Genomic DNA, 15552 nt, shown 5'->3' with positions numbered 1-15552 from the left:
TTGCTCTGCCATCATGGGATATGTGGTCCTTCGTTGGATGGCAAGCACCCTAAGGTAGCTTCAATGCAATGGATGCTCCAATGCAACTGATGCGTGACCCACAAAGTCTGAACCCAAATGGCACTGTTGCCTGTAGTTTTATTTTCACGTGACATCCAAGTTGACCCTTGTTAAGGAAAGTGGGGAGGCTAGAGATCCAAAGGCTGCTCATTTCCTCAAGTGTCAGGGAGTCCCTTTGTTGGCTTCATTTCATTGCGAAGAGAAAGAATGCTGGCTATTGACAGACAGTTGATGGGGCATGATGCTCTTACAAGAAAATGATATTTTTACACCTTGCAACTATTGTTCCTTGCTATAATCTTCACCCCTTTAGTCTTTGTGAGACTTCCTTCTGAGAGGACAGTTAATGTATGAATGCTGGTGTGCATCTTTGGACAGCCATGCATGAATGTGCAAAATACTCTTCTTAAACAGAAGTCAGACTTGAACAAGGATCTTCGCTCTAAAGGAACACCCTTTTCTTTGGCTGCCAGACCATGAGGAAAGACTGCTTCTTTTCTCAACTGCTGGTTCCTCCTCTGAATAACCCGCTACAAGAAGTAACATGCTGAAAATCACGAAAGAGAGATCCAACCAAGAACTAAGGAGAAATTTCCTGACAGTGAAAACAATTAACCAGACTTGCCTTCCAGAACTTGTGGGCTGCTCCAACACTGGAGGTCTTTAAGAAGAGATTGGACAACCGCTTGTCCAGAAGGGTGTAGGATCTCCTGCTTAAGTAGGAAGGTTACTTATCCATTTCAGCTCATAGTAAAATTTGGTTTATTACTTTGTCTTCACTCGGTATATCTGTCTCCTTCCAGTTCTGGGCAAATGCTATCCTTCCTGCAGTAGTAATATGTATAATCAAATATAGCTCATCCTTATTGTATTTTTGCTTGTCGTGATTCCTAATAGAAAACATTCTGGTACATGATCTAATTTAAAGCCCAACATTTCTTCCAACCTCTTCCCTGTCCTGAGCCAAAACTCTTGCGCTTTTTTGCAACTCCACTCCGCTTGGTATAATACGTCCACCCACCACCCCTTTCTCATCCCTTCTCTTGAATCTCCTTTTTTTCTCCCCTCTTCCGCTGTCCTCTCCTTGCCACCCTTCCTCAGCCTGCTGGTCCCATTTCCCTTCCCCTCTCCATCAAGAGGAATCGCAGAGCAGGAGCACACGGAGAAAAAGATCAGCAGTGGGCCTGGCTGGATGGAAACAGTACGTAGTAAGCGGCTCAAAGGGGTGGAGAGAAGCAGGAGCAGCAGCAGCTAAGGATTGGGTGCCTGCAGGAGAGATTTTGGTGCAGCTGCCTCTAAACGGCAACACACCACACCACGATTGGAGCGTCTAGGAAGAGGGGAAAGAGCCACCAGTTCAGGCAGGGAGCATTCCTGCCTCTGGACATCACAAAAAGGGAAGGCTGGGGTGGGGGGGAGAAGTGAAAAGTTGAAGGACCCAACTCTGCCCAGATAATCAGGGGATGAATCCAGCGCAGCCTGCCATGGAGACTTGAGGAGTGCTGAGAGAGGACTGGTGCCGTGTGGAACTTCTGGGAAATTGGGCGTCTGGCTGGAAACTCGACCCAGAAGGTGGAACCAGAGGAAGGCGCTTGTCCTTCTCCCCTTTCCTGGCAAATTTCACACCGGCAATCTCTTCTTGCTCCAAGAACTCCGGTAGGCACACCTGGAGAAGAACGGCCTGCCTTCTAGGAAAAGTTCATCCCCACCACTTGGAAGGACTTTCTCTGTCTTGTACCATTTCAGCCTAGGCCGCCCGCTGATCCCTGAAAGGGCGTGTTAAGAACTTCCCTCTTAGGCTTCCAAGCTCACCTCCCTCCTGTTTCCTGGAAGTGGGCAACCCCTTTGGGGAAAATCCACCTCGGCCACAATCCTCTCACCTAAACTGGGAAGACTGAGTGGTCGCTCCATTTTGGACGGACAGGAAGAAAAAAGAGAGGAATTAAGGAACTGAGGCGCCCGGTTTGATCTTCCTGAGGATGTCCGATCAGGAGATCGATGACTATGATGGGGACAACTTCTCTGACTCTTCCCACACCATCCAAACTCTCCCGCCTTACAACATGGAGGACCAGCTCCTGCCCATGGAGCGTCGTAGCACCTGTGGCTGTTGGGCGTGGACTTGCCTGGTGGTGGCAATGAACTCTTTGGCTTTCCTCCTGAACTTCCTTCTGATGGCCGCCATCTTTTCAGTGGTCCTTTTGCCTGCCATCGTCGTGGTCTACTTTGGATTCCAGTGTCATTCCCGGGTAAGTATCTTACCACAAACTGAACTTACTGTTGAGGAAGCCACTGATACAGACTTGTCTAGTGGGTAGGAAAGGCTTGAATTTTGTCTGTTCTCAGAGGCATTGTCTGTCTTTAGTCAAGTCATCACGCACGCTGGATTTGATGGTCCCATGCTTTGTCCCATGGAACTCTGATGCATTTATTGTTAGGTTTCTATTCTGCCTTTCCTTCATGACCTGAAGGAGATGTACGTCGTGTTTCCTTCCCTTATTTTTCACTGCAGGAGCGATGAGGTAAGTTGAGCTGAGAGAGTGACTAGTCCAAAGTCATCCAGGAAGCTTCGTAGCGTAGCTAAGGGACAGAATGGAGGCTGGAGTTCCTCAGTCCTTGCCCAACCCCTTAATTGCTCTGCCATCATGGGATATGTGGTCCTTCATTGGATGGCAAGCATCCTAAGGTAGCTTCAATGCAATGGATGCTCCAATGCAACTGATGCGTGACCCACAACGTCTGAACCCAAATGCCACTGTTGCCTGTAGTTTTATTTTCACGTACATCCAAGTTGACCCTTGTTAAGGAAAGTGGGGAGGCTAGAGATCCAAAGGCTGCTCATTTCCTCAAGTGTCAGGGAGTCCCTTTGTTGGCTTCATTTCATTGCGAAGAGAAAGAATGCTGGCTATTGACAGACAGTTGATGGGGCATGATGCTCTTACAAGAAAATGATATTTTTACACCTTGCAACTATTGTTCCTTGCTATAATCTTCACCCCTTTAGTCTTTGTGAGACTTCCCTTCTGAGAGGACAGTTAATGTATGAATGCTGGTGTGCATCTTTGGACAGCCATGCATGAATGTGCAAAATACTCTTCTTAAACAGAAGTCAGACTTGAACAAGGATCTTCGTCTAAAGGAACACCCTTTTCTTTGGCTGCCAGACTATGAGGAAAGACTGCTTCTTTTCTCAACTGCTGGTTCCTCCTCTGAATAACCCGTTACAAGAAGTAACATGTTGAAAATCACGAAAGAGAGATCCAACCTAGAACTAAGGAGAAATTTCCTGACAGTGAAAACAATTAACCAGACTTGCCTTCCAGAACTTGTGGGTTGCTCCAACACTGGAGGTCTTTAAGAAGAGATTGGACAACCGTTTGTCCAGAAGGGTGTAGGATCTCCTGCTTAAGTAGGAAGGTTGGGCTAGAAGATCTCTAAGTTCCCTTCTAACTTTGTCATCCTATCCTCCTTGAATACAAAAGTAGCTCTTTGCAAAAATCCAGGCTGTTCTTCCTCACCCCTCAAGGGAGGGGAAAGCATCTATGGGAAAACTAGTAGCCACCAGTCATTAATACCCCAAGAGAGGCACCAATGAAGCTTACAGCATCTGCTTCCCAATTTTCCAAGTACGAGGAATTCCAGCATTCCAAGCAAGCATAGCCATCGCCCTCTCTTGACCGCATCCTACCCCAGGTAAGAAGTTGAGAATGAGGGCAATATACTGTCATCTTGAAAATAATCCATGGCTTTGATTGACTTTCCAAATCCCATCCCTGTTTATAAAGCCAAATTGATCAGGCTACTTTTCGGATTCAACCTGCTGAGAGTTGCTCCAGCTGCCTCTAAACACGCCGTTCTAAGGAGCAAGCTCAACTAACTAGCTGGGTTACTCACAAGGTAGGCATTGAAGCGGGAATTAGTAACTTGTGATTCAGCACATGGTGGGAGCCCGGGTTTAGGTCTATATATCTTCTGAACCAGCCTCTCACATCCAACCACATGGATGTTCCTTTGAACATGGATGCTGGACCCCACGTGAAGTTAGCAACTGCAAAAGCTGCAGCGTGGGAAGGATTCCAGAAATCCTCCGGGCTCGTTTCCAGTTCTTCTGAAAAGGAGATAAATAATAGGAAGCACCCAGGGTTAGATTAGTGGGGGTGTCCGTTGGTTCAGTTTAGCGACGTAGGAAAATGTGATCAGCCCAGCAATTTTGATATTGTCGGGGACAAAAAATTCAGCCCTGAAAAAAAGATGGTAAACATACAGCAAGTCAAAAGGCCAACTGTGTAGCCTGAAGACCATTTAAGAGCTTTAGTGAGTCATCTTGCCAGCCCTGAAGTCAGACAGACAGATTAACAAAGTTGGAAGGGACCTTGGAGGTCATCAAGTCCACCACCACCCCCAGCCAAGCAGGAGACCCTACACCATTTCTGACAAATGGCAGTCTAATCTCTTCTTGAAAGCCTCCAGGGATGAAGCTTCCACAACTTCTGAAGGCAACTACTGTTCCATGGGTTGATGGTTCTCATTGTCAGAAAATTCCTCCTTATTTCCAGGTTGAATCTCTCCTTGGTCAGTTTCCATGCATTATTCCTTGTCTGGCCTTCAGGGGCTTTGGAAAATAGCTTGACCCCTTCCTCCTCTCTGTGGCAGCCCCTCAAATATTGGAAGACTGCTATCATGTCTCCCCTGGTCCTTCTCTTCCCTAGACTAGCCAGGCCCAGTTCCTGTAACCGTTCTTCATATGTTTTAGCCTCCAGTCCCCTCATCATCCTAGTTGCTCTTCTCTGTATTTTTTTCTAGAGTCTCAACATCTTTTTTTATAGTGTGGTGACCAAAACTGGATGCAGTACTCTAGGTGTGGTCTTACCAAGGCTTTATAGAGTGGTATTAGTATCTCATTTGATCTTGATTGTATCCTTCTGTTAATGCAATTTAAAATTGCATTGGCCATCTTGTTCAATGCAGGCACTGCGAAGCAAGATGTAAAACTGTGTTTCCCTCACTTGAAGCTATAATTACACTCCAAGCCTATTTGGAGAACAAACGTGACTTCTGGCAATTTTAAGAATAAATCTGTGCAGGATTTTTTCCCCCTTCCTTTTCTTCTTTTTTCCCCTCCTTCTCCTCTTCTGGGATGCTGTCCAGTCTAGCCAACAGCTGTGGGGGTCTCCCTTCAAGTGGCTTTCTTTAAAAATCCTCTAGCGAAGAAGGTTTTGGAGATGGGGTTCATCTCTTCAAGAATTCTAACTGCTTGGATATTTTTCTCCCAAGAGTTAGTTGAAATCTGCTTCTTTGCCGTCTCTGTTCTTTCACTCTAAGTGTTAATCTTCCTGGGATCTTAAGAATTCTGTAGATGGGTAAATAAATATTGCTTGGTTTGGGCTAAACTCCAGCTATCTACAAATGAGAAGGAACGAAAACAAGACCTTGGAAGGTGGAATAAGAAACCACGGGAGAACAAGAATTCCAAGGATCCAGGGGAAAAGTTGAACTTGCTACACGGATAATTTTGTGTCCCATCAAGGCCTCCATCACTCAAAAAGCTTCCACTGACATAGACAGTCTTACAAATGGATTATAAGAACAGCCTGCCTGTAATACTTAGGAAAAACAGCTTTGTGTTGTCAGTTTTGGGGTAGGAGACAGAGCAGGGAGGAATTCAAGTTGTTGCACTATGCGTCTCTTTTTTTAAAAAAAACAAAACACACTCATCTAAATTTCCTCTTCAGTAACTACAATCGAAATAAATTCCAGATCTTCATTGACAGGAGCTTTCTTTTCAACCTTGGCTCCCTCAGGATTTCTGTCTAATTGTAGCACTATTTTCTATTTTCTCCCGGCCTCCCTCCTGCTCCTTAGCTTCTGTCTGTATTTGCCGACAGGGACTGAATTCCATTTAATGTCTTTTTAATTAAAGGTTTCCCTCCCCTACCACTGTCAGTCTCCAGGATTTGTCTGATAAATTAAAGAGGAGGAGGGGGAAATGGGGGGGGGGAGGTCAGTAAAAAAAAAAATAAGAGGGGGGAAAATTTCTGAATCAATATTATCCATGACTTCAGCATGGAGGTTTGGGTTCAGACAGTCCTGACCAACCCTTGATTCATTCCGATTGACAAACTCATTTTCTTCTTATTAAGTATTCTGCAGATCGACTGCCAAGATAATGTGCAAGCGTGCCATTAGGGACAAATCTACTCAAAAGGCATTTCATCCAGTATCTTCTTTTGCATCCCTACCTAGGAAGTTTGAACTTTATCAATTCTTGCTTGCAGAAGTTTCCCACCCCCTCAAAAAAAAAGAGAGAGGCTTTTTTTCTGAATCAGGAATTCAGGAAAGGGCAATGGGAGATGATCAGGAAAGGGCACCGAAAAACCAAGGAGAGATGGGAGAATGTGCCTTGGATATCTGAGCCTGAACCACAGGGAAAAGGATTTAGCCTTTTATAAAAAAGGCCAATGAGAAGGGGTTTTTGTTGTTGTAGTTGGGAGAAGGGACTTTCTCTTAACAGGAAGAACAATACAAAAATGGGAGTGATTCCCCGTGGGGAAATGTCCTGGAAAGGCAAAATGTCTAGGTTGGAAAATGGAGAAATTCCTTCCAGATCCCTTCATCGGGCATTCCTGGACAAAGGGCTAATCAAGGAGCAAATATCAGGAGCTGTCCATGGTCTTGAAGTGTCGAAAAAATACTTTGCCTATCTCTATCTATCTATCTATCTATCTATCTATCTATCTATCTATCTATCTAGTTAGAGTGCTGTACTGCAGGCCACTCCTGCTGCCTGCCGGCTGCCTGCAATTTGGCAATTCAAAACTCACCAGGCTCAAGGTTGACTCAGCCTTCCCTCCTTCTGAGGTGGGTAAAATGAGGACCCAGATGGTTGGGGGCAAAAGGCCGACTCTGTAAACCGCTTAGAGAGGGATTTAAAGCACTGTAAAGCAGTATATAAGTGCTATTGCTATCTATCTATCTATCTATCTATCTATCTATCTATCTATCTATCTATCTCTATCCATCTCTCTATCTATATCTCTCTATCTCTCTATCCATCTCTCTTTCTATATCTATCTATCTGTCTATCTATATCCATCTCTCTATCTCTGTCTCTCTATCCATCTCTCTCTATCTATCCATCTATCCATCTCTCTATCTCTCTCTATCTATCTGTCTATCTCTATCCATCTCTCTATCTATATCTCTCCATCTCTCTATCTCCATCTGTCTCTCTCTCTCTCCATCTCTCTCTCTATCTCGCCAGCAAGTGACCCTGGGTCATGTACATCAAAAGAAACAATAAATATCCAAAATCCCTACCATTAACTAATATGAAGAACATAATAAACAGGAATAATAGACAGAGAATGCTACTATTTAATGGAGCCACCACACTATTCCGTCCATCCCCTGGGGTCCCCAGGCCTGTTGGCATAGCCCTGTCTTGAGGGACCTTCAGACGCTTAGAAGCGATGAGACCATCCTCACTTGGGTGGCGGGGAGGAGATTCCACACAGCAGAAAAGGCAGGCCATTCAATCTATATCGCCCCAGATGACAGGACCCACAGCATGCGCCTTCGGTGAGATCTGATGGAACTAGCTGATGACATCCTTTGCTTTCTCTGGCTCCCAATTGCGTTTCAATTGATCGAAGAGTGGGAGCCCCAGTGGCAGTTCAAACCAGCTTAATTAAAGGGGGGGCCATTAAAATACTAAATCAATCCTGGATTGTAACTTTGTTCTCCAAACGACCTCTCTGGAATCGATGGCGATGCCTGCAAACCAGTGGCTGTCCCCTGCTCAAAGCCGAGCCCTGTTTGAAATGAGTAGCAAACGAAAATCTATCCCACCCACCCATCCCTGGAGACGCCAGATGTTTACTTCCCTTTCTGTAGTGGCAAACAGACCATCAAAGAGGTAAATGACACCTCGGGGTATTCAAGGGTGTTGTTCGCTAATGGCTCCCCAGGATCTGTCAGCTTTTGAGGCCAGTGGTTCCCGCAGACCAGCGACAGATCAGATGCTGCTATGCACTGAATATTGGTCGGGGTTATGCAAGCAGGATATTCTCTGTAAAGTCACTCAGCCATCCCTTGCAGATGGGACTCTAGGGAATGCAAAGCCGAGGCAAGCTCCCTTCCCCATTATTCAGTGTGCGTTTCCTTGGCCAACCGGGAATGAAAGGAAAAAAAACCTTTGCATCTCTATTTGCCCACGTTAGAAAAAAAACATTACTACCAATCTGGGACTTGTATACTGCAGGAGTCAAAAAGAGGGCTGGGAAAATATATACAGACCCCTCACATCCTGGACATAAATTGCTTCAATTCCTACCCTCAAAATGACGCTATGGAGGACTTCACACCAGAACAACTAGACACAAGGACTGTTTTTTCCCAAATGCCATCACTCTGCTAAACAAATAATTCCCTCAACAGTCAAACTACTTAATAAAACTGTAATACTATTACTACTAATCTTCTAATCACTCCTATCACCCATCCCCTCCCACTTGTAATTGCATGACTGTAACTTTGCTGCTTGTATCCTTACGATTTATACTGACTGTTTCCTGGTATGATTGGATTGCTTATTGCATCCTATGACTATCATTAAATGTTGTACCTGATGATTCTTGACTCTTGATGAATGTCTCTTTTCTCTTATGGACACTGAGAGCATTTGCACCAAGACCAATTCTTTGTATGTCCAATCACACTTGGCCAATAAAGAATTCTTTTCTTTCTTTCTTTCTTTCTTTCTTTCTTTCTTTCTTTCTTTCTTCTTTCTTTCTCCTTTCTTTCTTTCTTTCTTCTTTCTTTCTTTCTTTCTTCTTTCTTCTTTCTTTCTTTCTTTCTTTCTTTCTTTCTTTCTTTCTTTCTTTCTTTCTTTCTTTCTTTCTTTCTTTCTTTCTTTCTTTCTTTCTTTCTTTCTTTCTTTCTTCTTTCTTTTTCTTTCTTTCTTTCTTTTTCTTTCTCTTTCTTTCTTTCTTTCTTTCTTTCTTTCTTTCTTTCTTTCTTTCTTTCTTTCTTTCTTTCCCCTTTCTTTCTTTTTCTTTCTTTCTTTCCCTTTCTTTCTTTCTTTCTATGTTAGAACCCCCAGTTACTTTCAGCAGACTGTTAGAAGTTTAAAGAGAACCTTCTTAAATAGGTTCAGTTGGTTTTCCAGCTGTCATCAAAACCCCTTTGCTCATGGACAAGAATGGATTTAGGAATCCCAAAGGTGTAAAATCTTCAGAAGTTCCTGTTTCTTAAGAGCAACAGGCTCCAATCTTTCCTTAAGGAAAAAGGGAACTGGGAACTTCTGAAGCAGCTCATGATTTAATTTCCCCGTTCTTTCTCTCTCTCTCTCTCTACCATCTCGCATCCCTGCAGAAATTAGCTCAGGAGTTTCTTAATCTGGGCAAACAGTTAGGCTCATCTCCCTTGAGTTGTTTATTACTGTTTATCACCGAATATTAAAGAACAATCAAACTCCCCTGGGTTGTATAGGCCCTAATTACCTGCCATAAGACTGCAGGAAATTCCCACCATTTTATCACAGTTCTAAAAAAAAAAAAAGAAATAAAAAACCTTGCTGCGATGAGAAGATAAGCAAAGCAACAGAAGCCGTTAGGTATTGGAATCCTACAAAGCAACTTGGAATTGGAATTAGCTTAGAAAGTGGGCAATTAAGAGAGAAGGCAGCATGATTGAGATTCAGCTAAGTAGGAATGTAGGGGATGTGGAGTTAGAAGTCTTGCAAACCTTTAGGTCTTTTTTATACCAATATTGCTAAATTGTCGGAGATGTCAACTTTGGTAAAGGCATTTCTTCCCTCCAGCTCTTCCCCTTTCCAGCTAGCTAAAGTGGCAGCCATAACATCTTGTGGAAGTGAGTTCCACTGATGAACCACGTGTAAACTCACTGCCCTAGGATGTCAAGGCTACTGCTTTAGGCATCTGGGAAAGACAAGAGCTGGAAAAAGGCTCTCCAGGGTGGATGTCCCCCCGCCCCCAGGAAAAGCTGGCTTGCTGTACCCACTCTGAATTATCTGTGTCCTTAGCAAAGCAACAACCATCATACCAAAGTCAAATTATGTCCCCTTAATACAAATCTAGACTTTTTGACTGACAGATATCAAAATATCTGGGTCTGACAATTAAAGTTACTAAATTCTTATTTTGTGAACACGTTGTCAGGATTCCGGCAGTTACCCCCTTTTAAATCATGAGTCTCGAGCCAAACTTCCAAAACTTCCAAAGGATTTATTGGGAGTTAACATGCCGGCACTGCCTGGGTGTAGCCGACTCTGCGACACATCATTCATTGTCACCCTTGGCCCTGGTTTTCCTCCATCCCCTGGGTGAATCATAAAGCCAACAGCCCAATTATTGTCTTGAATTAAAATTGGACTGACCCAGCAAGAACCCAGGAACCTTTTAAGAAATCTGGGGTTGAATAAAAAGGGCTTAGACTTATATACTGCTTCTTAGTGCTTTACAGCCCTCTCTAAGAGGTTTACAGAGTCAGCATCTTTCCCCCAATAATCTGAGTGTTGATTTGAATACTTAAATGCCCATTTCATTCCACTTCATGGTATCTTTGTCCCAAGGGTTGTTGTTTTTTCTCACCCTACTTGCTTATTGATCCATGTTAGTTGGTTCAGTGGAATAACCCGTGCTTTCTGTAAGATGCTTGGGCCTAATTCAAGGTACTCAAAATTACCTGATTTGAGCCGTTGTTAGTTTTGAGCAATATGTAATACATTGCTTTTCTAACTTTTGAGGCTAGGTCTCTGATTTTTCCATGTTCTATAGATACATAGATGCTAGATCAGGATGAATAATGCTAGCATCCTATAAATACAGGTGTTCAAGACATCAAGGTATAAATGCTGTGAGCCATGCCACCTTTTCAATGTTCCCTGTTATTGCAAGGTGCAATTTATTTTTCTCACCTCTAGCAAGAGGCATTCTTTTTTTAAAAAAAAACAAGTTTTATTCAATTTTTCCAAAACAAAGAGACTGGCTAAACATCAGGCTGCTGCTTTGGTGTCAATGTGATTCAACCCTCCAACCCTTTTTTTAAAAAACAAAAATCAAAAACAAAACCAGGGGAGAGAATTCGAAGCCTCGGACTTGGCGTCCAATGTTTCATTCCGATTTCTTCTCTCCTCTCCCTTTTCACTCTCCTTTTTTTCCTTTTGGCAACGTGAAAGTCAATTGTCACCAAATGGGCATTTTAACATGATAAGAGAGCTGATTGGATGGGATTGGGAACTGGGCATATAAATGTAAATAAAATTGAATTGAGATTGCTTTTTTTTTTTTGCTTTGGGGCTCTCTGAGGCTTCGGCATGGGCTTTTCATCTTAGAAAACATGATTTCAGCCTGAAGAAAATCGATCTGGACCACCTGCTCTTCTCAGGACTGATTCAGTGAGACTTCCAAGATAAATGTATAAATTTTTCTCCAGATCGTAGAATCAGAAAAGCTAGCATGTTTAGTTGGGGGAGCTTCCTGGTGTCGAGTGGGCCAGTTGTAGAGAGGGGGAAACGCAGAGGTTGTATTCAGCCGGTTCTGACCGGTTCTTGAGAACCGGTAGCAAAAATTTTGAGTAGTTTGGAGAACCGGCCAATACCACCTCTGACTGGCCCCGGCCCCATCTATTCTCCGCCTCCCGAGTCCCAGCTGATTGGCTGGGTCTTCTTTGGTTGCCCTGCACAGGAGAACGGAGCTGGAAAGCAGGTTAGTGGGGTGGAGAGGGAATGGGGATTTTGCAATAACCTTCCCCTGCCACGCCCAACAAGCCACACTCACTAAGCCACACCACACCCACCAAGTCACACCCACAGAACTGGTAGTAAAAAAATTTGAATCCCACCACGGGTTCCAATATCTCAGGGGCTGCCCCAAAGAAGAGGGGGTCAAGCTATTCTCCAAAGTACCTGAAGGCAGGACAAGAAGCAACGGGTGGAAACTCATCAAGGAGAGAAGCAACTAAGGAGAAATTCCTGACAGTGAGAACAATTATTCAATGGAACAACTTGCCTCCAGAAGTTGTGAACACTCCAACACTGGAAATTTTTAAGAAGAGATTGGACACTCATTTGTCTGAAATGGTATAGGGTTTCCTGCCTAGGCAGGGGGTTGGACTAGAAGATCTCCAAGGTCCCCCCCAACTCTGTTATTCTATCCTATTCCTATTCCTATTCCTATTCTTATTGCTATTCTACTCTACTCTACTCTACTCTTCTATTCTACTCTACTCTACTCTTCTACTCTACTCTACTCTACTCTACCTCATTCTACCTCCCACTCTACTCTACTCTACTCTACTCTTCTATTCTACTCTACTCTACTCTACTCTACTCTACTCTTCTATTCTACTCTACTCTATTCTCTATTCTACTCTACTCTTCTATTCTATTCTACTCTACTCTTCTACTCTACTCTTCTCCTCTACTCTACTCTTCTATTCTACTCTACTCTTCTATTCTATTCTACTCTACTCTTCTACTCTACTCTACCTCCTCTACTCTACTCTACTCTCTACTCTACTCTACTCTACTCTACTCTACTCTTCTATTCTATTCTACTCTACCTCTACTCTACTCTACTCTTCTATTCTACTCTACTCTACTCTACTCTACTCTACTCTACTCTTCTATTCTACTCTACTCTACTTTTCTATTCTACTCTACTCTACTCTTCTATTCCCACTGCCTGTGACTCGTTTCCTCTCCTCTCCGCAGGTGCTCCACTCCACCGCCTACTACTGCCAGACCATCCTGGATGACAACAGCTCTTCGGCTTTGATCATCCTGGGCTTCGTCATCATGTCTCCCCTCATCGTGGTCTCCATGGCTCTCTACTGCAGCCTGGCCCGCCGCCTCCACCTCTTCCTCTGCTTCCAGCCATGCGCCCGGGCCATGTACAAAGGCGTGAAGTGGCGGTGGTATGAAGAAGGGGGGCTCTGCGGGTGCGTGAAGGAATGGAACCACCAAGTCAAGGCTTGGGTCTGAGCTGCTTCTCCCAGCCTCTCCGTGCAGTTTGGTTAGTTTCAGAGGGAGGGGGGGCACGAAGGAAGAGCAGTGATAGTAACCCACTGCCATGTTTTTCCACTCCCACCCTTGCGCAGGCTCTTTGTGCTCAGGAGTAGCCAGGCTAAAAGGCCTCCCTGGTTTTCAAGGCAGCTTTGGGCTAGATAATCCCACCAGGGTGTGTCTGTTATTTGAGCTGCACAATGGGGCGGGGCCAAAGCAGTGGTGGGTGGAGCCAGAGCCCAAGTGTGGGGTGGGGGAAACGGCACTCCATTCCCACCTAATACACTTCACTGGTTCATGCGATGACTTTGAGTATCCGGCTTGGTTTTTCTAGCAAACTTCGCTTACTTTGTGATTCGTACATTTTGGGTGAGTTTATTGGCTCAAGATGTGCCGTAAATGCAGGAAATGGATGGATTCAGGATAAGGTAGATAATATCCCCAGGTTGCAACCATCCTCAATTTCACGTCCTCGTTTGCAGGTTGATTAATTTTTCAATACGATTTTTTTAAAATTAAGAGGGAGTTAGTTGCCTCTTAAAAATGCCGAACATCAACTAGCAGTCAGAAGACACGGTGAAAATGCTTCACTCTCACAAACAGAGTAACATTTGTGACTCCAAGGTATCTTTAAGGCTCCTTCAGATGGAAAATATCCAAGGAGGTTCCGTTCATTACTTCACTGAAAAATAACTGGGAACTTGGCCCTTTTGTCTGTTTGAATGGTAGGTGAGGCATGCCCCCACTTCCATAATAAGGAAACTTTTGGCTACCCATTCAGGAGCAAAAGATTCTCTGGGTAATTTTATTTTCTGCAAAAGCAATTTCCTTGTCAACTAAAAAAAAAATTTCTTTGGTCTTTTTAGTTGCCAGCAGAAAGGGAGTGGAGAAAGTAGTACATTCCATAAATGCTTCAGATAATTGCTAGGCAGCTGAAGCTGTTGGCATGCAAGATTATTACTGGAGAGCATGATTGATGACTCTTTGCTATAGATGTGTCCTATTGGAGAATACACATCCAGGGGGGGGGGAGAGACCAGGGTCAAGGGTGAAATGAATGATGTTAGCAAAAGTTGGCCTGCCCTCAAGCCCTCTGTCAGCCGCAGCAGCTCCCATGCTTCGCTGTATGGTGTGCTGGGGCCACATCCAACCAGTTTTCATGGCTTCCGGCTGATTTTGATGTGCAGCCCGTGAATGCAGGGAGGACTGGCGCAATGGCAGCAATTCAGGGACATGACGCGCCACCATCTGCGCTCCCAGAGCTCTAAGCACTTCGCGATTCAAGTAGTTGAAATGCGCCCAAACGTTCCTTGGATCGCTGAGCCAGCTGCAATTTTTTGCTTGGCAGTGCAGCTGTGTCCTCACCGATGTCTCATGGCTATCCTTAAAAATGAGAATGGGGTGCAATGGATGAGATTTCTGAAACCTCTTGGCAGGATTCTGGCAGTTTCCCCAATTAAATCATGAATCTCGAGCCAAACTTCCAAAACGTCCAAAGGATTTATTGGGAGTTAACATGCCGGCACTACCTGGGTGTAGCCGACTCTGAGGCACACAATTCATTGTCACCCTTGACCCTGGTTTCCCCCCACCCCCTGGGTGTATCGTAAGTCATATTCTCCAATGAGGCACATCCATAGCCCAGAGTCATCAATCACGTTCTCCAGTTAGGATTTTGCACAGCAGAAACTTCAGTCACTTAGTTACTATCTTTGAAAAACTATTTATGGAATGCACTTTTGGTTTCCAAGCTGCCCCACTGCTCCCTCTCCCTTTCTGTTGGCAACTCTAAAAAGACCATAGAAATACGTATTTTATGAGTTGACACCTGTCATTGTTGGGCAAAGAGCTGCATCCTGTAACACCCTGATTGTGAGCTCCGTGGAGTGGTGTTTCCGGCTACTTTTCTTCCTGTCCTGTGTAACTCTTCCAGCTGCTGTTGTGTATCAGTATTGTGGGGACACCACAGATGATGCCCGATGCTCTTCCACTGTCTAGCTAGATATTAAAGATTCTTTTAAAATATGCATGTCCATCGTCTCGGTTTTTCATCTCCCTTTCGGGAAATGTGTCTTCTGAATTGCTTAACACTACAGGAGCACCTGGCAAGTGTTTTGTGACTGGCCACTGTCAACACAATCTTTGTCACTGCCTCCCATTTCAGCATTACATTCATTTACAGTATTTAACTACTTTTTTTCCCCACCGTCTGCTTCCTTGGTCTTCCTTCTCTCGTCCTGTTTATAATTGTTCTGCTATCCATCTAATGAATGTGGATAAATACGTTGTACACATGGAAATACAGGTAGCCCTCAACGTAGTTCATTTAGTGACTGTTTGAAGTTACGACGGCAGTGAAAAACGTGACTTATGACCGTTTTTCACACTTACAAACATTGCAGCTTCCAAATTCATGTGATCAAAATTCAGTGACTTGGCAAGTGACTCATATTTATGACGGTTGCAGT

General features: G+C 44.2%; 1 protein-coding gene across 1 annotated transcript; it reads left to right on the top strand.

The window, feature by feature from the left end:
- Positions 1–1456: 1456 nt before the first annotated feature.
- Positions 1457–15109, top strand: TMEM278 (transmembrane protein 278). Its single transcript, XM_026681597.2, has 2 exons — positions 1457–2309; positions 12794–15109. Exons 1-2 carry the CDS (start codon positions 2040–2042, stop codon positions 13061–13063), a joined length of 540 nt encoding a protein of 179 aa, XP_026537382.1. The 5' UTR covers positions 1457–2039; the 3' UTR covers positions 13064–15109.
- The last annotated feature ends 443 nt before the right edge of the window (positions 15110–15552 follow it).

This window comes from Notechis scutatus, chromosome 16 (genome assembly GCF_049901735.1).
Source record: "Notechis scutatus isolate UNSWTSFEM ecotype Mainland chromosome 16, rNotScu1.2, whole genome shotgun sequence".
NCBI classification, from domain to species: domain Eukaryota; kingdom Metazoa; phylum Chordata; class Lepidosauria; order Squamata; family Elapidae; genus Notechis; species Notechis scutatus.
The sequence above is the reverse complement of the archived record's forward strand: the minus strand, read 5'-3'. Positions and strand labels throughout refer to the sequence as shown.